Consider the following 20,436-nt stretch of genomic DNA (forward strand, 5'->3'; position numbering starts at 1 on the left):
TTTTTCCTGGCAGGATAGATGTAACTGTAACCTGGAAAAGACAGAGTGCAGATATACATGCACATGGTGTATTTAATTTGGAGTTATGGCTAAAGTGTTTATGAGCATAATGGATGTGACATGATATTTAAAGGAATCCTCTCAGAACGCCACTGAGTTTTTCATGTGAAGGATAATCGACTGTCAGAGCAATATATATAGCAAACCATGACGGGCTTAAAGAAATAAATCCCAGATCTCTTGGGTGATGCTGTAGGGAATACAGAGGCGAACTGCTTCCTGCATCCACACATGCTTAGTGCAGAAAACTGTGGAAATGGCAATGGGGGACAGGGCTGCATTGCCACGGTATGAAACAGCCTCTCCAGCGTGGTGGACACTGCTCCTCAGTGTCCCTTGTGATGACCACCTGAAAAACTGAAGGCAGGTCCACTGCAGCCCTATCCTTCCTTTGGCTGCTGAGCTCTGTCAGGCAGCGGTGTTTGGTCTCCCACAGCAGTGGAGTTTACAGAGACAGTACACAGGCTAAGCACCTAGAGCATCCCTGGGAAGCTACAGGAGATTAAGCACCGTCTAGCCATCATACGGCCTGTCGGGTGATGTTACACCGTGCCAAAAGTGCTGTTTCTCCCATGAGTGCAGCCCATTTTTCCCATATGCACAGCTTGTGGGAAGACTCTGTAAGATGCTGAGGCTTTTTGTTGGCTCTACATGGGTTGGATTTCCGCTGTGTGTTCAATCACGGGGTCCCACTGAGGGGTTTCCTAATTCCTCAGTGGTATGAGCTGGGTTTTTTGATGTGTATCTGAGGAGCGTGCATGTGACAGTGTTTGAAGTGTCACCAGATACACCATATGTGTTTGTGGCAGCTACTGCCTTGCAAGTAACTGCAGGAGGTCTTGTGTAATACCCGTGTTACAAAGGGCACTTTAGTCAGAGGCTCTAACGAGCTCAGCTGCTGCTTTGCCCTCAGCTATTGATTTTTCTATTCACGTAGGCGTGATTAGCTTTTAATGAGCCCTCCCAAGCATCCCCCTGAGATTCCACTTTGTTCGCTGATGATGATTAGGAAATACGTACTAAAAGCAGTGTGGACACATCTGGGGTTTGCAGCAGTGGCTGATTAATCCCGGTGCTTTCCCCATGCAGTCGGGCACATGCGGTGTCATAGGCAGATGAAGAGACACAGATTTATAGTCCAAGAGCATAATCTTGAGACAGGTGGATCTCCATCAGCTCCCACTGAATTCTGTGTTCATCGAATCACCTAATTTCTCATGGGATCACAGCAAACTTTTCAGGTACCCAGGAGACCTCCCCCCTTGCAACAGCCCCTTGCCTATCAAATGAAATTTTTGGCCAGAAGGGAGTTCGTAAACACAAGATCCCAAATCTGGTGGGAATGACCTCAGAGATGAGAGATGCTCTTGGGCCTTGTTCCCTGCAGAACTGAGCTCAGCTTTATCTCCCCTTCAGTGTAATCTGAGCAGCTGAAGCCAGATGAAAGCTCTTTAACCGAAAGGTTTTTTAGCTCTGCTCCGTCTCCTATGAGCTGCAAAGGGAACGATTGAGAGAGACTATTTTTATTTCTGCTTTAAAACATCAGGAGGTTTCAAATTTTCAGGTGTTGGTTCCAGGAAGATGAGATCAATAGTCACCAGAGCAAGTTGCTGCTTTTTATTTAAAGGCAAGAGGCTGTGCCTGTGTGGATGTCTTACGGTTTTCCCCAGCTGATCATTGTTTGTTAAGGGCCTGGAGTGCTGTGCAAGGGGCTCTGATGGAGAAAGGGAATTTCTAGCCACGCACCCTTCCTTCCCTGCTGCAGGTAAGTGGCACTCCACCGAATCCTGATCAGTATGAGTCACGTTATTCTGCACACACCCACCGAAACTATTTTCTGACCATTTCCATTTGGCATGTACCTTACAGCACTGCGTCTGCTTCCAGCTGCTGGAGTAACCGGTGAGGTATGGGAATATTTCTGTATGGACCCGCAGTGCCAAAGCTGCACGCTTGAGTTCAGATCACACCCAGGGAGATGGGTGCACAGGGGTAGGAATCCAGAGCACTGAGTTACTTTGGATTTCTACCAGCTTATCAGTTCCTTGGAGAAGCAGTTAAATGAGTTTGGCTGAGTAGATCCCAGCAGGCAAGGACAGCCCTAGAGCAACTGGTGACTTCATGACACTGCCTTCCTGCGTCCATTTCATTTCCCTCCCACAGTCTGGCCACGATAACAGGAACATGTAGGGTTTCTTTTTCCCTTCCTGTGCAGTGTCCTGATGTGCTTTCTGCTGCCAGTTGGACAGTTTCAGCTGCCACATCTTCCGCAGGGATCCAGGACACTGCCAGTACACTTCAGCCTTCCTCACCTGTGATACAGTGTATTTTAGGACCTTTGGTCTTTCGTTATTCACTTTATGATTGTGCTGGTGTTTCCCAGACAACAGCAATTTGCAAATTGGATGTTCCTCTTACACTATATTTTTTAAACATCCACGGAGTGGGCATCAATTTCCCAATTTCAGTCCCTTTCAGTCCTCTATTCCTTATGCATCCTACACTGACTTTTCACAGCAAGAAGCTGCAGAAAATCTCTACAAGGGCAGTTGGGACAAGATGCCCATTTGACTTTGTAGCTCATAGCAACAGATGTGTCAGTGTTTCCCAAAGTGAAGTATGCTCCTTGTCCTTCCTATACACAAGGAGCTCCTCATTGGCAGGACTAGCCATCAGAGGGGAAAAAAGTTGGGATGAGGAAAGCATAGGCTGTGGGAAGAGATTTGGTCATCGAAGGCTGACCCTTGGGGGTTTGTGAGGAAACCCTCCACCACTACATAGAAAGACTTTTCTGGAGTTGTGACTACCATGGTTAGTATGAGCAATGCACTCGTGCTGGTTTGGGAGCTGGAGTTTTGATTGTTTGGGTGAAAATGATCCCTGGATATTGCACCAGTTCTGGGTGTGGGGGGACCCCAGCTTGGCTCAACTAGCCACAGCCACTTCTCTGCAGTAAGAGGTACCAGTTGTGGTAGAACTTCAAACCTTGTGGTTCAGGAGTAGCAGACTGCAGTTACAAGATGCTAAGGGAAAACAAAGGTCATCAGTCCTCCTTTAAAAATATGTAGGATAGTTGGGAAAGCATCTAGATTGACAGTAATTTTAAAAATAGCATTGACATAGGGAGGGCTTCTCACAATGACTGACATTTAGTTCAAATCTACACTGTGGGATGCTCCAGGGTGTGTTTCTCTGCTGTTTCTCTCCTCTAGTTATCCTCTCCAGTTACTTGGGGGCATATTAAGCCATTTAAAGCCTTACTAGGTCACCAGGCGTCTTTGGTCCTGTGTGCTCCAGAAATGGTCCTCTACTCTCTCAGCTTTGCTGTCTGGAGGGAGAGTGGATCTGGTCTGGAGAGTAGGCTGAAGGCATCCCTTAAGCATCAGCGTCAGTAAGTTTTCAGTTTTGCACCTTGTTCATAGATGAACTGCAGCACAGGCTGAATGACTGGAAGTCATTCTCCCAGATACAGTCCCAGGAAAAGGACTGCCTTAATGGCATGAATTTAAATCCATCCCACTCAAAGATTGCCCTCTGTGACTAGGGGACAGTGGGGAAAGTGAAGGATTAAAAAGTGAAGCACCATGGCTTGGAGGCAGCTGCCTGGCCAAGAAAACAGCTTGTTTATTGGAAAAGCGACAGACAGAACTTCTTCTTCCCACAACTATGGCTCACAGCAAATTCACTGCTGCCTTGCTGCAGCCGGTCAGCTGAATCTCTGCCCAAACCATGCTGGCTGCAGTGGGAGCTCAGGCACCCAGCATGTATGTACCCCCACCCTTATGCAGGTGCTGAACTTTAGACAACAGACATTGGAGGCTGCAGCCCTCCCTGATGTGCTCTGAAATTTGTAAAAGAGGAGGCGAATGGTGTGATTACTGGGAAGATGCTACCCCGGGGCCAAAGTGTAAGGCAAGGACAAGAGAGCTGAGTTCATAACACTGAGTCACTCCGGCTCTTCCAAGTGCTTCCACATGTGCTGAGCTTCCCTACATAAGCAGGTTCACTGAAGTCCATGGGGAAAGCATAGCTGAGGGAAAAACTCATTGTCAATGTATGTGAGGTGGATTCCAGTGCCAAGAAAAATCATTAGCAAAATAGCCTACCCAATTTTTAGCTATTTTAAAGTCTAAACAAACCCCAAGGCCAGCTGATTTTATGGCGGGGTCCACTCTCATGTCAAAAGAAGGAGATGAACCTAACCCTAGGAAGGAAGAAATGACTGTGGCCAAGGTCAAAGTGGTAACAAGACATACAGTATAAAGACAGCAGCCAATAAACTGGGAATAGTGTGGAATGAATCATCATTAGCTAACATTAAAATGGGGGGGAAAAGCAGAAGAAAGTTCTAAGAAAGAGGAAAACTCCTTTTCCTCTGTGAGAAAAGAAAGTGAGACCAAGGAGTTCTCCAAACATGTAGAAAGATCGAAATTAATCCAGATCCTTGTACTTTTGGTTACGGGAAAAAAATGTGATACTTGTGGCTGTTGCTGCTGAGCTGGGGTGTGTGTGGTGAGAACATGAGAAATAGATAGTGCAGGGGAAATTCCTGCTCAGGTTAGATGCTTTTCATCTTAAAATGATCTGAAAATGACCTGGGTCTTGAGGAGATTAGTCCTACGTGCCATGTCCCATGTTGGCTGTTTGTATGGATACTTTGTGTTGGAATTACGAAGCCAATTCAAAGAATGCTGTCTCAAACAGGTGTAGCTTGGAAGAATAATCCTGGAGTCAAGGCAAAGGGGCATAGGTCTTGTTCTTCCTTTAGAAATTCCTTATGGTGCTTTAGGATCCTCTTCATTGCCACTCTGCATGTCAACCTTCATGACCACTGGAGTACTGCCATTGCAGCATCCGGGGTCTTCCATAGCTTTTCTCTTGACAGGTGTTAAAGGAGAAGCCACTGCCCGAGCATTCCCATACCATCCAAGGAGTCACACACACACCACCCCAGTCTGCCACTGCTCGCACCAGGGCCCCTCCACAGCCAGCCACTCCTGTGGTTTTTGGTCTGGGGGCTTGGGAAAAATGCTATGGAAACATCAGTGTGTTATCGACGTTTTCCTTGTGCTAAAAGACTAAACACAGCACTGTACCAGCTGCTAGGAAAATTCCTAAGAAAATTAACTGTATCACGGCCTGAAGGCTTCAGCAAATCTAGCGACTCATGCCAAGTAAAGCTAAGCAAACAGCATAAATCACAACGTATTATAACCCTAAGTAATTTATTCTTAAATAACTCATTAACTTAAATAATTTATTCTTAAAACGTACTCATTTAAGCTAAACAACTAATATCTCTCAACAACATGACTTCAGAAAATTTCACCTTCTAGAAAATACTCTTTGGCAATGCCTTGGCTCCCATGTGACTATAATTAATCAACTGATCTATACATTCAAGTGTTTGTGGGTAGGTTAATTCTATCAGTGTTCATGTAAATCCAGTGGAAAAACACAGAAAATGAAGAAAAAAACCAGAAATAAATACATATGGAAATCTTTTATGTTGAACTTTCTCTTGCTGTGTGCAATAAATTGGCACGTTCCTGACAGGCATTACTGTCAGTGCAACTTAGGGAAAGAATATGGTGATTTTAGAATAATTACAGTTCACAGGAATAGGGAAGCAGGAGGTGGATTAAAGCTGTAGTTGGCCCAGTCTGAGTCTTGTAGTGTACCCGGCAGGTAAAATGCCAGGGGACTGGCATATAGGAGGTGCTGTATTATGAAGGGTGCTACAATTTGGGAAAAAAAAAAAGTGATTGTTTGGTTTGTTGAAGGTGGGAGAAGGAATGGGAAGGTGGGGAGGCTCATGAGAGTGCTGAGGGGTTTTGGTGAGTAGGAGCCCCCTGAGAGTGGCAAGGCCTGGCGGGTATCATAGAGCCATAGCATGGCTTGGGTTGGAAAGGACCTTAAAGACCGTCTAGCTCCAACCCCCCTGCCACGGGCAGGGACACCTCCCACTAGAGCAGGTTGCTCAAAGACCCATCCAGCCTGGTCTTGAACACCTCCAGGGATGGGGCATCCACAACTTCTCTGGGCAACCTGTTCCAGTGCCTCACCACCCTCATAGTGAAAAATTTCTTCCTGGTATCTAATCCGTGTCGCTGAGGCCAAGGGGAGGTCATGCTCTCAGGGATGAGCAAGCCCTGACATTTCGGTGCTGAAGCGATCCTCCGGCTGGCTGGAGGAAGCTCTGTGGTTGAGTTGTGCAATTGTGCTCAATGAGGTTTTTTTCCCTGCAAAGTTTTGTGCTACTCGGAACTATTGGAGAGTGGGTGAGGTGGAGCCTTGGGATCAGCTTGTAGGACAGTGTCTCTGGGTTTAAGGAGTCCTGACCAGCTCCAGCATTACGGACACAGAGAGAGGGGCTGCTGCTGGGAAATAGATCCCTTACCAGGTTCATCCTTTTTTAAAGCAATTTGATATGTTGGACTCTTTTACTTGCTTGGTTTCCTTTTGAAAGCTTCCGCATCGGCAGGAGGTAGGTAAGGCGAGCAGCAGTTGCCTCTGGAATTAATTGGGGTCCCCCAAGCCTAGGTGTTCTGCTTTTCTGCTTTACTCTTTTGCAGCTTGTTGTGCTGAAGCTTTTTATTTTTAAGGGAGCTACTACACTCTCCCTATCTACAGGAAACAGAATTAAAAAAAAAAAAAAAAAAAAAAAAGGAAAAATTTGGCAAGGAGCCAGGCCCACTGACTGAAGTAAGAAGTCGGGAACTTGGAGTAAGTTTAGTTACCAGGACATTGCATGGCAGAGCGGGTCCACAGTGGATTTTAAGGGGCTTGGGGACAAGCACTCGATGCCCATTTCACAGGGCAAAGAAGCTTTGCTTTCTTAGATGAATGTCCTGGCGCTGCGACTCCGAGTGAAGCTGTTGGTTCTTGGGAGGGGATAAAGCTGCGTGTAAATGAGAAGACAGGAGCATACCGGAGTGCTATGGAGGGCAGCAACTTAGTTGCTGTGACTTTTACAAGCCTTCAAGGGTAAGATCTACTGCTTTCCTTCCGCTTGTTTGTTTTCTCTCTCAGCTTTGAGGGGCAGAAAACTTGCGTTTGTTGTTTGGTTTGTTGGTTTGTCTTGGTTTTGTTTTGTTTTGTTTTGTTTTTTTTTCATTTTCCCCAGACCCGAGAGCTTTGTGAAGCTTAATCAAAGCGTTCGGGGGGTTGAGGTTGGTTTTTTTTTTTTCCGGCCAGCGAGCTGATAGAGTTCTGGGTGGAGTGTGAGCCGAGCTGTGCAGGGTTTCAAGCGGCGGCGGTGGTGGCGGTGGCCACCCGGGGAAGCTGCTATTGTTCGGGTTGTTGGGGAGGGAGCGGGGACGGAGCCCGTGTCCCCCTGCGGGAACTCGCTGGCTTCATCCGTAACCTGAGCATTGCCGCTGGCTTCGCCCAAAGGAGCCGAATGCAAATTTTTGACAGCCGTTCTGGTGTCAGTTTTAAAGGGTGCCTTAATGAAGACAGATGGGGGGCACTGGATCATTACTTTAAAACGTGGCGGATAACAGACTGGGGCTGTTTCCCAGCAATTATAGTTAATTGCATTGGCACGTTTGAGTGTAAGGGGGTAGGAGCACACATTTTCATGGGTTTCTGTATGTATAGCTTGGAACAGCACCAAAAAATAGCTGGAGGGCTGGCTCACCTCATCCAGGTATTTAAAAAGCTGGGGAAGTTTTAGGGATACTTTCAAACTCTTTGCACTGAGCTAGTAGATTTAAACCAGTCATCACTCCTTTTGCAAAACCTGATGCCAAAGGTGACCATTTATAGCTTCTTAAACTTATTCCAAGTTAAATTCAGATAAATCCAGTTTCAGCCCCATAAGAGTGCTTTTCTGGGATTAAAAATACACGTTTCGATGTTCATCCTGCAGCTTGCTTTCTGTTTCCCACTCGCAAATCTGGGAGTAGTACAGCCCATGCTACTCCCTCTTTTGTTCTTGAGGTGTTCAAACACAAGAGGATGTAAGGAGGGGCGGGGAAATACAAATGTTAATGTATTTCATTGTTGAAAGATGATTAGTACTAATTATTTCTAATGGCTCAAATTTTTGTGTTTGCTTTTAATAGGGGAAAGCAAATGAATTGTACTCTTTGAAACCAAAAATCGAGCAATTTGTCTGAAGTAGTTAATACACCAGCAGTTTAAAGGGGGTTCTTCGCAAACCTGCCTTTGTGTGGCACATTACATTTGTGTGGTCAGCCCGTGCCAGGTGTGCCAGGCCTTTACATTGTTCTTGCCTTGAGCGTTCGCAAGCATTGCACCAACTGTGATCTATGTCCTTCTTTGTGGTGCCTGGGAGTGATCGTTGACTCTCCTGCTCTAGCTCCTGAGCATGTTGTCATGGTTTAACCCCAGCTGGCAAGTAGAACCACACAGCCACTTGCTCACCCCCCAAGTTGGAATGGGGAAAAGAATCAGAAGAGTAAAAGTGAGAATAAACTCGTGGGTTTATTCTCAGTTAAAAACGGTTTGACAGGTAAAGCAAAAGCCGCACGTGCAAAAACTGCACAAAAGCAAAACAAGGAATTCATTCACTGCTTCCCACGGGCAGGCAGGTGCTCAGCCATCCCCGGGAAAGCAGGGCTCCATCACCTGTGACGTTCCTTGGAAAGACAAACACCATCAATCCAAACATCCCACCCCTTCCTTCTTCTTCCCCCAGCTTTTTACGCCAAGCATGGTGCCATATGGTATGGAATATCCCTTTGGTCAGTTGGGGTCAGCTGTCCTGGCTGTGTCCCCTTCCAACTTCTTGTGCCCCACCCCCACCCCAACTACTCACTGGTGGGGTGGTGTGAGGAGCAGAAAAGGCCTTGAGAGCTGAGCAACAACCAAAAACACCAGTGTGCTATCAAAAATATTTCTCATCCCAAACCCAAAACACAGTACTATACCAGCCATTAGTAAAAAAGTTAACTCTATCCCAACTGAAACCATGATACATGTACACCCCCCTAGGTGTGCAACTAAGGCATGGAGAAAACAGGGAGTTTAAGGACTTAATGTTAAACCCTTAGCATTTTCTCAGTTGTGTCTCCAAATCCAGTTTGAAGTGATATGTGTTCAGAATTTAGGGGCTTAGATTTCGTTCATCTCATGGTATTTAACAGCATTGCTCCACCAAGAGCACTAGGCAGCACAGGCCGTCTTGAGCATTGGCTGTCATGATGCCCAGTGCTTGAGATCTACTTTCTCATATACTTAAATATTGGTTGGATATTTAATACTTTAACCTGAAAAAAAAAAAAAAAAAAAAGTTCTAAGACCTGTGGGTAATTGTGGTTGTTATATCAGCTGAACATAGATGTAAAAAAATGTAATTTATAAGTCTTGCTCATGTGCAAAAACTGACCTGACACAGAAAGTTGGTGAGTGGAGGCATGGTATGTTTTCTGAATTTTTACCTAGACAGGACTATTTAAGCTCTTTAGGGTGTACAAATAGCACACTATGTTTGGTGGCAAAACTGACTGGAGAATTCTTGTTCTCCTGCCCAATTCTCTGGGACGCTGGGTGCTTGCTTCTAGTATTTTGGCACAACTTGCTGCCCCCTCAGATGTGGTACAACCACTGCTTGGGCAGGAATTTCAGTCTGTACAGAACCCCATGATCTGGATTAAAATAACCCTTCCAAAAATGATTGTATTTAACACGGATCATTTAACAGAGTCTGGGAACAAGGTGATGGGAGCTGAAGCATCAAGTATTTTCTAATTCGTATTTATCATTGAATCTGATGTATCGTCTAGCTACATCCAGAGAAACAGGACCAAGAGACTAGCCACGTTTTCAATCTCCAACATCTGTTCCCCATTCATCCCAGTTGTGCCATGTCTTTTCTCATTTTGCTACTCGTCACTGCGGTGGTGGGAAGTGCCTCCCTCCACCTCCAGTTTGCAGCGCAGCCCTTGGCGAGCCATGGTTTTGGATTTGGCTGCAGACCTTGCAAATTCCACGAGCTGAAGCTCATCGCAACCTGCCCCTCGTGCAGGAGGAGCTTTGCAGTTGCGTTCTTAAGCCAAACCTGGCTCTTGTCTCTCTAAAATAAGGCTGAGCTGGGTGTGCGGGAAAGCCTGCCTTCCCTATTCAAGACCCATCAAAGTAGCTTCTCACTGTGGATATTAAAGTGCTCAGAGCCCATGATTAAACTGTCAGTAGCCATAAAGCAGGTGGGTTGTCTTTGCAGAAGTGTAAGCCCTAGCAAGAGAATTTGTAGAGCACTGTAGGTACAAAAAGAGGTACTATGAAAAGCCTTCTATAGTGAAATGGGACAATTTATTCATAGCTTATATCCCCAAATCCCCAAAAATGAGGAACTGGGAATTTGAGCTTTAAATAATTTTTTGCTATAGGCTTTCAAACATGGGGAAGTAACATGTGTCCTGTTAAGCTGAGGAGTTGGACCTACGTGGTTACTCAAATATATGAGCCCCCGTTGATTACTGAACAGTACAGGGTACCTGGAGTAAACAGAAATGAAAAAAAAACCCCACAAAATAATCAAGTGGAAAATGGAACAACAAAAAAAGGAAAAGTCCAGAGGGGCTGACACAGACTGTGGAAGGCAACTTGAGGAGGTTGAAGCAGCGTTTCACTTTGTCTCTGAAAATAGCTTGTGCCAGGGAAAATGAAGGCAAGCAGGAAATTGCCTTTTTTTTTCTGACTATAGAAAGTTTTCATGTGTTTTATGGGTTTTCTATTAATTCAGGAATAGGAGGCTGTGAAAGTGTCTTACCAAAATCTGAAAAGTACTTCATGCCACATGAAAATGAAACATAAGAGACTTCATTTTTTCCAGAAAGCACAAAGGGAAATTAAAATCATAGCAGTGTCTGTGAGTGATATGAGGCTGAAGACCCATCATTGCAATTTTGGAAGAGAAACTGAATCTCAGATATGAAAAATAGAGAGATCGAGTAAAGCAAAAAAAAAAAAAAAAATAGAGTCAAGAAAACTGAACAGGAAAACAGGAGCATGCATTTTGATTACCAGTGGAATCTGGGGGAAAAAAAATATCTTGAGGGAGATTGTTGATAGATACAGTTGCAAAGATGTTGTACCCTGCAGGTAGGATTGAGAACCCAAAATACCACAAGAAAAAGACATGGGACTGGAAGGCAGGCAGAGCTAAGGTTCAGCCAAGAGACCACATCTATCTGTGGAAGTTGTGATAAGTAATACAAACAGGAGCAGGACCTGGAGCACCACCAAAAGGGACAACTCCACCATGATTTGCTTAGGCTTGTTTTCACACTTGCAGCCAGTGAACTATCAGACTGAAAGCAGACTCCTGGAAGTATGAAGATACTGGCACAGGTAGGGGTGTGAGCAGATAGGCACCCACAGAAGCTGTAGCCAGCGTGAGAGTGGCTTGCTAGGCAAAGGAGTGTGGGGATTATATGTGTGAGTCAGTAACAAAGCAGCAAAGGGATATATTTGCAATATTATGAAAATTAAGGCTACAGTTCAGTGCAATAGGGGTGTGTCAAGCCCTTAATGCCATCGTGTGTGTGCCCATTGAATGCTGACACACTCTCAAATGACACTGTGGTTTTGGGCAACCCAGGAACTGAGTTTTACATAAATGGTCAGGTCAGCTTAGGAAGGACTTAGAACTCCTGGGCTTCAACCAAGTAAGCAACTCTGCCAAGTCTGTGTGATGGAAATGATGTACCGGAGAGGTTATTGGTACAGATGGGCATGGCCAAGTTATCACCCCTGTCTGCCCCAAAGGCCAAGGTTTTATGGGGATGGTGAGCCTGCCAGGATATTTATGCTGGCGGTGATCGTAGCTTAAATTTGCTGCTGAGTGAAGATGTTCAATGAATGCAATCCTAATCAAATGCACTGAGAAGCTGAAGGAATTAAAGATGCCCTCCATGCCAAAATAGTGTATTATTGCAGTCTTGTTGTCATACTGCAGTCACTGCAGAAACCAGTGATTAAAGAATCACAGTAATTAACAAAAGCCATGTGTCAGAGCTGAAGGAAGTTTCACGTTTTTGTTTGTGAGACACGGATCTTAACTCTATTGTTTGTTTCATGTTATTACTGCTGAAAGAAGACTTATAACCACCCTCTCTTCTCTGCTTCCCCACAAATATAAACATCCTTTTTTCCCCCTCTGCTGAAATTACACGCCTTGTCAACTGAGTACACAGCTGGGAGAGGTTTGGTAGCTGCGGGTAGTTTTTCTAAAACATTTGGCAAATATAGCAAAATCCAGAGTTCAACAGCATAGCCATATGATGATTACAACCAGCCAGCCTGTTGCATCCTTGTGCTGCCGGAGGACAGCGATTCTCAGATCCGTGCCTCCTGGTGCTCTAGGAAATCTGAGGTCTTCACCTCCGGCTGCATGGGCAGCGTGTCTTGCTCCTCCCACCATCTTACAGGAGCTCTCAGTCCTAGTCAGGAGGGTGTTGTAAGACATAATAACAATTCTAAAACATGGAAGAAATATGTTGAAAATGATAGGCTGAGGTCAGGTAGGGCTGGAGAGTAAGGTTGGTCAGCAGGGTTGAGAAACCTTTAGGTTGTGACATTGACTATTGTAACTTGAAGTGGTTTAGCTCCATGGACAGAGGAAATTTTTGGGAGAGGTGTTGCCAAAGCATTTGTTTTGGTGAGTCCAATTAATTGGATCTGCTTGAGTGAACAGAAAAAGGATCTCTGTCAAGCAGAGTGGGCACAGAGGGGTCCCTGAATGCGGTGGAGAGGGCAGGGAGAGCCGTGCCAGGGCTGCGCTGTGTTCAGGGCGTGCAGCACTTGGCTGGCTGGCCGGAGCTTACCTGCTGCTGTTTGTCTTATCTCAGGCTCATTGAATTGCAGCTGCTAAATATAACTTTGCTTTAGCATCTGGAATAGAGATCTGCGCAGAAGTGCTTGACCTGTGCAACGATTGTAGGCTTTTCCTTCGGGTTTACCTTCATTTTCTGAAAAGACTTGAGCCCAGGCTTGCAGTGGGCATGGTTCAGTGATGTTGCACCAGGCTTGCGTTTGGGCACCGGCATAGGCTGTATTCTCATTTGCGTGTTTCCAAAATACCACGTATTTGCTCCACTTGTCTCCTCAGGCACCCTTGCTCTGCACAGATAGCATAGAGTAAAGGGCAAAAGCTCCCTTCTGTCACCTAGAAAACTTGTTCTAGATAGATTACGATTCCCTCAAATGTCTCAGTGTGGCTCTGCTGGCCAGTGAAGCAGCTGGTACAGCCTTCCTGTTGATTCAGGCTCCCCGTCAGCCAGGCATGCCAGGCAGCGCTGGCTTTTCCCATGCTCACGGATCTTCACAGGCTGTCAGCACCAACATCACCATTAAGCACTTTAAATAAACTGTCTGATGCTTGGAACACTGAAAGTTCCATTACAGACAGGTTTTGATGTGATTTTGTTTAAAGCTCAATTCCTCTGCGTATCAGGATACATTCAGTGCCTTAAATGCATTCCTGGTGCCTGGCTTTAGGCTTCTGGGCTGGGAAGTTTGCAGCCAGTGGGGGGGAAATTTTACTCAGAGCTGTACAGGCTAGTCCACCCCAAAACATGGAGGGTGACCAGCAGATGGATGGCAGCGTGAGCCAGCACATGTCGAGCACAGGCAGATGTACAGGAAACTGGTGTTTCCCGCTGCTTCCCCCTCTTCAGGGAGGCTGGTCTTGCTCTGGATAGTCACACAGTTCCTCTGTGCCTTAAGTACAAGCCCTGTAAGTGCATTTTTCCTTTTCATATAGGGCCAAGGTAGTAGGAATGTCCTTTTCTGTCTCTCCTCCACTGGCCTCTTCCTTGTGCTGTGTCAGGAGATGAACAGATCAAAACGTCCCAGGTAAGGTAGCTCACACAGATGCAGTGCAACTTGCAAACCTGAGATGGTTTTGCATTTTAAAACATGCTACGTGATAAACTGTAGCTGTTGGCGACAGTGCTTAGGAGTTCAGTTCTCCCATTTTATGGACCCAGAATTACATGTATGTGCTGCATCGCGTCGTGCTGCGGAACTAGAAACCCCCATCGTGAATTGCTTTCTCTTTTCTCTTGCAGAAGTTCCATGGAGTTGGACTAAAATAAAGCTTGGGGATGTCTCTATTCGGATTAAAATTTGGCAAGAAGAAATTGAAAGGTGAGTGCGGTCTGGTGATGCCATTGTCACGGGTGACAACCTGGGGAATGTAAATACAGCACCCGTGCGAGCCCTTGAGAGCATGCTTGGAGCACGTCCTACACCTGCAGGGCAGGCGGGGGGGCGGCACACGGTCTGTACTTTTCCTGCATTTTGTGCTACTTTTGGGGGAGAGCTGCGGCCACCTGTGTGCCAGTGAACGGGGGGACGTCTGAAAGAGAACAGGCTGCAAAGTTTGTGCTCTGTCACGGCACATGTCTGGCTTGGGGAAGCTGGGTTTTGGCATCCTTTCTAAAGGGACCTCTTGGTGAGTCGGGCGGAGGAGCAATGCACAGTACCCTCTCTCAAGCAGTTTATAAAATATACCAGAAGCAAGGCAGTGTGAAGGTCTGATGCAGACTTTTGATGACAAAACATGTTAATGGCAATGTCCGGATATTCCCTACAATGAGAGGTAGGAAGAAAAGACCCTGAGAGCACCCTAGAAGCTGCTGAGGGGAACATTAATGCTGGAGGTGGAACTGGAGCCTACATAATTCCCTCCCTGGAGCTCCACGTGGAGCCCAAATAAATGGGCACGGAGATAGGGAGCAGCCATCCTCTACAGCACGATCCTCACTGGACTTTGCAGCAGAAATCCCTGCAGAGTTGAATTCTTGGAAGAAGTCCAGTTGGAGAGCTACTAGCGTACCCTTAAAGTAGGCCAGCCATGTACCTTAAAGGGTGCATCTTCATCAGTACCAGGGCTTTGGAGCAGGAGCCACTGACCTGAGTCTCCTGTTTTATCACTTCACCTCCAGGCCCAGTGTGTGATGTCTGGTCAGGAGTCCGTGTCTGGAGGCACAGTGAAGAGAGAAAGTCTCTAGCCTTTCCTTTCCAGGGTGCTTCTCCCTGTATTTGAGGAATGCAGAGATTAGTGCCCTACTTATATTTTGACATGAAATTGTTTTTTTCCCAACCTCCCTGAGCTCAGAAGACTGAATAGCTTTTTCCCAAGGGTTTATTTTTGTAATTGTGCTGCTGTTTCCCCTTCCTGGTGCTGGGCAGACCGTGAGCCCTGGTGTTAAGGCAGGGGCATCCGTTTGCTGCTCTGATAGTCTCAGGAGGGGAGGTTGCGACTGCTGCCAGGGGAGGGTCTCTGCCAGCCCGAGATCTCTTTCTCAGTCTTGGCTTTAGAGATGAGGGAGCACAGGCTTGCCTGTGAGCCGCCATCCACCCAGGGCATCCTCACTTGTAAAGAAGTAGCTGTTCTGATTGTCAAAAAGATTATGTTATTGTAATAGGAATAATTCATGTTTTGCCTGGCCTTGTGTCTAGGTTTTAGCAGAGAAGTGTTCATCTCCCCCTTCAACCAAGTGTCTAAGAAACTCAAATCTTTCTAGATGTAAAAACCCTACTTTAAAGGGAAAGATAATTTATTATCACATTTTATGCACTTTTGATCACCAGTTCAAAACCAATGAATTCAAACTGGAGGAAGTTCAGAGAAGGATAAGGGAAGCTGGGGTGATCAGGGGATGAGGCGTTTTCATAACAGGAAGCTAAAAGAGCATTTTTTCCCTCCCTTTTTATTTTTAATTCTTTTGCGTTGCAGCCCAAAATCTGGAAGGGCTATGATTGCTCCTTGCAAACATTTCGCTGGGGTAAATGCCAGGGTTGAAGTGCTATTTTGATCCAACAGTTTTATAAGCCTTTGTATTTGTAGAAGTCCTTGGGCCTGTTCTGTGGGGAACATCCCATGTACTTATCTCTGAGGGACAGTACTGCTTGTGGAAAGACCGAATTTCCATTCCAGAAACAAAGCTGGATGACAGCTAACCTCACTGAAGAGCCGTGCCTGTGATATGACTTTCATGGGAGGGAAAGGATTACCTCAGGCACCAGCTGCTGAAACTGGGATCAGGATTGCTCCCATGAGAAACAGTAATATTCTGCAGTTTCTCCCTAGCAAGACATGGCTTTTTCACATGAGCTGAGTTGCCAGCAAAATGAGGAGAGTTTTTTCAGGATAGGTATGTGGTCTAAATTTCTTGGAGATAAGAATCAGGTTTTTGTAGTTTTATGTCCAAGTTTATGTACAAGGAACCAGGAACGTAACCAAAACTCAGCTCCGCTGAGCAGTAATATGTGGTGTCATGTCAGACATACAAAACCTGTTGCAGGAAACCAGTTCCTAGACAACTGAACCTTAGTGAAGCTCTTCAAGCCGAAGTGGGGAAGCACATCTCTTATCTAAGTAGCAGTAATGTTTCTGTGGAAAAGATGCTTGAGATCTTTTACGCTGAGCTTTAACCTACAATGGACACCAATTAAACAAAGAGGAATGAGGAGACTTTTGGTTTATGGAGTGTGTGGGAAGAAATAAGGATCGTGCCTTGGCGATGGCTGATAAATGTGGAACATCTCTCTGGTCACTGGTGTGATCCCATGGCAACCTCACTCAGCACTGGATCCTCCTACCTTGAAGATGGGGATGGTCAAGCACCACCTATGAAATGAACAGAAATAGGGAACAGGGAGGACTCATCTACACAAATAACCTTACCCCAGGGTGTGTGCTTCCAGTCAATGCCAAGAACAGTCGTTGCTGCTGCTTCGTCTCTGTAAGCCCAGCCTGGGGGCACTGCGAGAGGAAGAGGGAGGATATAAATTGAGCCAGGGCTTTTGGAAAGCTCCATTGGATTTTCCTTCTTGCTGCTAGGGACAGCCTGCTCTCCAGGGCAGCTGGTTTTTGAGCAGCCAGGCTCTGGGCAGGGCTTGGCAGGGGTAGCAGCTCCCTATGGAGAAGGCAGCCCAAGACTGGCCTTACAGACACAGAGCTTGGCTGCCTTCAGGGACTCCCATTCAGATCTGATAGGAAATATCTCACCACAACAGACATTGAGTATGAAAAATATATTTATTTTTACATAATTTCCCATGAGGGAAATAACTGTGAATTGAGAAACTTTTCAAAGTTTGTTTCAGAGCTGTATTTATTTTTATGATTTTTACATCACTTCCTATCACTGCGTATCGCTGTTATTAACAACATGTGTAATCGTGTCAAGCTGTGGCATTACCAGCACGTCTAGGAGACACTGTTTTCTAGTAAAGGAAATTGTATGTGCCAGGCAGTCACTGTCAGACTAGTTTTGAAAATAAAAATAAATTACTATTTCAGCTGTTTTATTTGGCTTTCTGATATTGGTCGAAATACTGTTAGCTACTGTTACAAAAAAAACAGCATAGAAAGTGATATAAAATTCTCAACCAAACTTGAAAAAGAATAAAATTTTCAAAATTAAAGTTCTCCAAAATGAAGAGGAGACAGAATTTCCACTGCTAACATATTTGGAAAATGCCCACTTTCATTCTAAAGCAGACTGAAAACAAACATGAAAAGAGGTAGATGCTTCTTGAGAAATCATCTGTTGCAAGGCATTTCTGAGACATGGTGAATCCGCACCCCTTGCCCAGAGCCAAGGCAGGTGAGTGAGACATCGCTGGGAGGAGGAAGCGAAGGAAAACCAGAACTGGTATTATTGCAGGAGATGGGGAAAGGGAGAGACGAGGCAGCCTCTGTTCCTTCCCAGAATAACCTAAAAGGGAATATTTTCTGTTTTAAGGTTATCTAGCACTTCTTCCAGGGCTGTGTCCCAAGAGTGCTGTTAGACTGCGGCTGTAGTACATGCTGGGCAAAGCCGAGGCATCCTTTTGGAGACCTCTTTTCCTATTTTCTCTCTCCTTGTGGTGATAGTATCAAATACTGTGTTTAGAAAAGGGCAGGATCTAATATTGAACTTTATCCTCATATTAAAAATTTACTGTACCTGAGGCAGAAATAATTCCAGCTCACCCTCAAGATTTTTGATTTCAGACCTTACATTTGATGTGTGAAAACGGAGATATGTCAGTGCATCTCCTACACAGGCACTCTGTTAGAATGAGACAAAATTCATTTTGTATTAATACCTGGTTCGGGGAGGTGTGAAATGTTTTACCTGTGTTGGCAAATTCCAATTGCCCTGTAGTGTTGTTTAGCACTAGCAGGAGGCTTGAGCTCAGTACCAGGCACAGCAGACACAATCCATGAGCACAAAAGTCTATTTCTCATTAAAGGAGAAGCTGCTGCCAGAGCATTCCCAGGCCATCCAAGGAACTGCACACACACCACCCGAGTCTATCACAGCTCACACCAGGGACCCTTCACAGCAGGTGACCCCCATGATTTTTGATCTGGGGTCTTCCAACACCCGATTTGAATCTTTTGCCATGTCCAGGCTGTTGACTGCTCTTACCTTGTTGATGTGCAGTCTCTGCTGAGGGCTGTCGCCTCCTGATCTCCTGGCTTGTGCTTCTTGTGCATTTGCTCTGGAAAACTGAAAAGTCCCAGACTTGGGAAAAACACTACTAAAACATAAGTGTGTTATTGACATTTTCCTCATACTAAAAGACTAAACACAACACTGGGAAAATTACTAAGAAAATTAAATCTATTGCAGCCTAAACATTTCAGCAAATCTAGTGACTCATGCTAAGTAAAGTTCGGCAAACAGCATAACATTATAACCCTACATAATTTATTCTAATTAAAAATGAATTATTTAAGACAAATAACTAATATCTCTCAACATTTCTTGCATTTCATTTCTTCAGTAGAAAGGAGGATTCTTGGTCTTTTGAGGCAAAAAGACATGATAAAGATTTTTACTTAATAATGGAGAAACAGGCAAGAGGGAGTAGGGCTAGACTCATTTCTGGTGGTGTGTCTGAATGGTCTGGCTGCAGTTGTTTGTTTTTTTTAAATTAAATCTCTCTCACACAGTACAAGACAGTCCATTTCAGAAATGAAAATGCATGTGATTGCCAGCATAAATCCTCTCCAGCCACAGCAGCCAGAGAGGCTCTGTAGAGGAAGTGGCATCTACACGTCCAAAACGTGCAGTTTGGTAGCACGGAGCCCTGGAGAGCCCCTCCTTTGAGTCAATAATAAAAAACACATTTGCTTGCCAGGAGAGCTGGGCATGTTCCTGCTCCGAGCAGGGCTTGGCTGTGACCTTCTCCTTCCCTGTTCCCATCCCACCAGGTTCTCACCGCTCCTCCTGCCCCAGCCACGCTCACTGCACCCTGCCAGTTTCTGGCTGGGGTTCAGGGCAGGGATGGGCTTGGGTTTCGTGCCACAGAGCAGCTGGCACGCCGGCTGCGGGCAGGTTACAGCGCTAGGCTGACACTCAGGTGACGAGGGTTCGGCTTTTGTCTGTGTCCCATGTGTGAAATGTGGATATTTAACCAGCGTGAGCCTCAGATCTGCCATATGGCTCTTCCCTCCACCCTCCTATCCTCTGATCCATGTTGAATGTTGAGCTTGTTGGGTGGAGAACCCTGGCTTTGGTTTTGGGTAGAGTTTGCTTGGTGCCGCTCTGAACTCTGCAAGGCACTGCTGTATTATGAATGTGAAATCCTATGAGGTCGCTGCTATAAAATATAGATAGTCCTGTCCTCTTTGACCCTACGCTAGTGACTCTGCCCTGGTACAGTGCCTGCAAATCGAGAAACTTGTTGAGTGCTTCGTTCATCTCTCATGTTTGCAGAAAGCAGCAACTGTTGCATTAAGGTGAAAGGAGATTTTGGCTAATAGCTTGTATAATAACCTTCCCAGAAGCAGTGATTTTAGTTGCCTAATACAGTATACAATGACTTGCCAACTCCCATGAAGTTGCCTTTCAGTGGACACTGTAAATCTCTTTTTTGGAGGGAGGATGGAGGTACCAGCGCTCCATGACAGACTTCAGTTACTTATGCAGACAGAGTAAGAGTCCAGCAGAGACCAGAAATAAGGGCTAGGATTCCTCTGGCTGTGAAGAGGTGGGTGATTGCCCGGGTGCTGGATGCTGGGTGGCACTTGTGCTGTCTCTGGGAGGTGATACCAAAGCTGGGTCTCACCATGATAGTGAGGTGCACCAAAGCAGAGTCAGTAAAGGTAGGAAGTGGGACACAGCAGAGGGAGGCACATCTTGAGATTTGAAACAAAAAATGTGCTGCGACTGTTGGAGATCTCCTGAGACTGCTTGCAGCCTTTTGCAGGGCAGACCTGAATTACAGTCTCAGGAGGGTCAGATACGTGCCCTTGGGAGCAGAATATCCGTGTTACAGCTTTCACAACTTGGTACTGGTAAGGTTAATAGCTTTGCTGAGAGCCACGCTGCAAGGGAAGCTGGGGAGAGGAGTTCATCTCCTGGAGGCCACTCTTTGTAGCTGGTCCAGGGCAGCGTTCAT

At 45.7% G+C, this 20,436-nt stretch overlaps 1 protein-coding gene across 1 annotated transcript in view; it reads left to right on the forward strand.

The window, feature by feature from the left end:
• Positions 1-6,549: 6,549 nt before the first annotated feature.
• Positions 6,550-20,436, forward strand: part of LOC141477545 (phospholipid-transporting ATPase ID-like) — a 75,155-nt gene continuing 61,268 nt past the window's right edge. Inside the window, exons 1-2 of the mRNA XM_074166754.1 lie at positions 6,550-7,047; positions 14,100-14,178. Coding sequence (XP_074022855.1) covers positions 14,136-14,178 — 43 coding nt within the window. The 5' untranslated portion in view covers positions 6,550-7,047; positions 14,100-14,135. The remainder of the gene's footprint in view (positions 7,048-14,099; positions 14,179-20,436) is intronic.

This window comes from Numenius arquata, chromosome Z (assembly GCF_964106895.1).
Source record: "Numenius arquata chromosome Z, bNumArq3.hap1.1, whole genome shotgun sequence".
Taxonomy (NCBI): Eukaryota; Metazoa; Chordata; class Aves; order Charadriiformes; family Scolopacidae; genus Numenius; species Numenius arquata.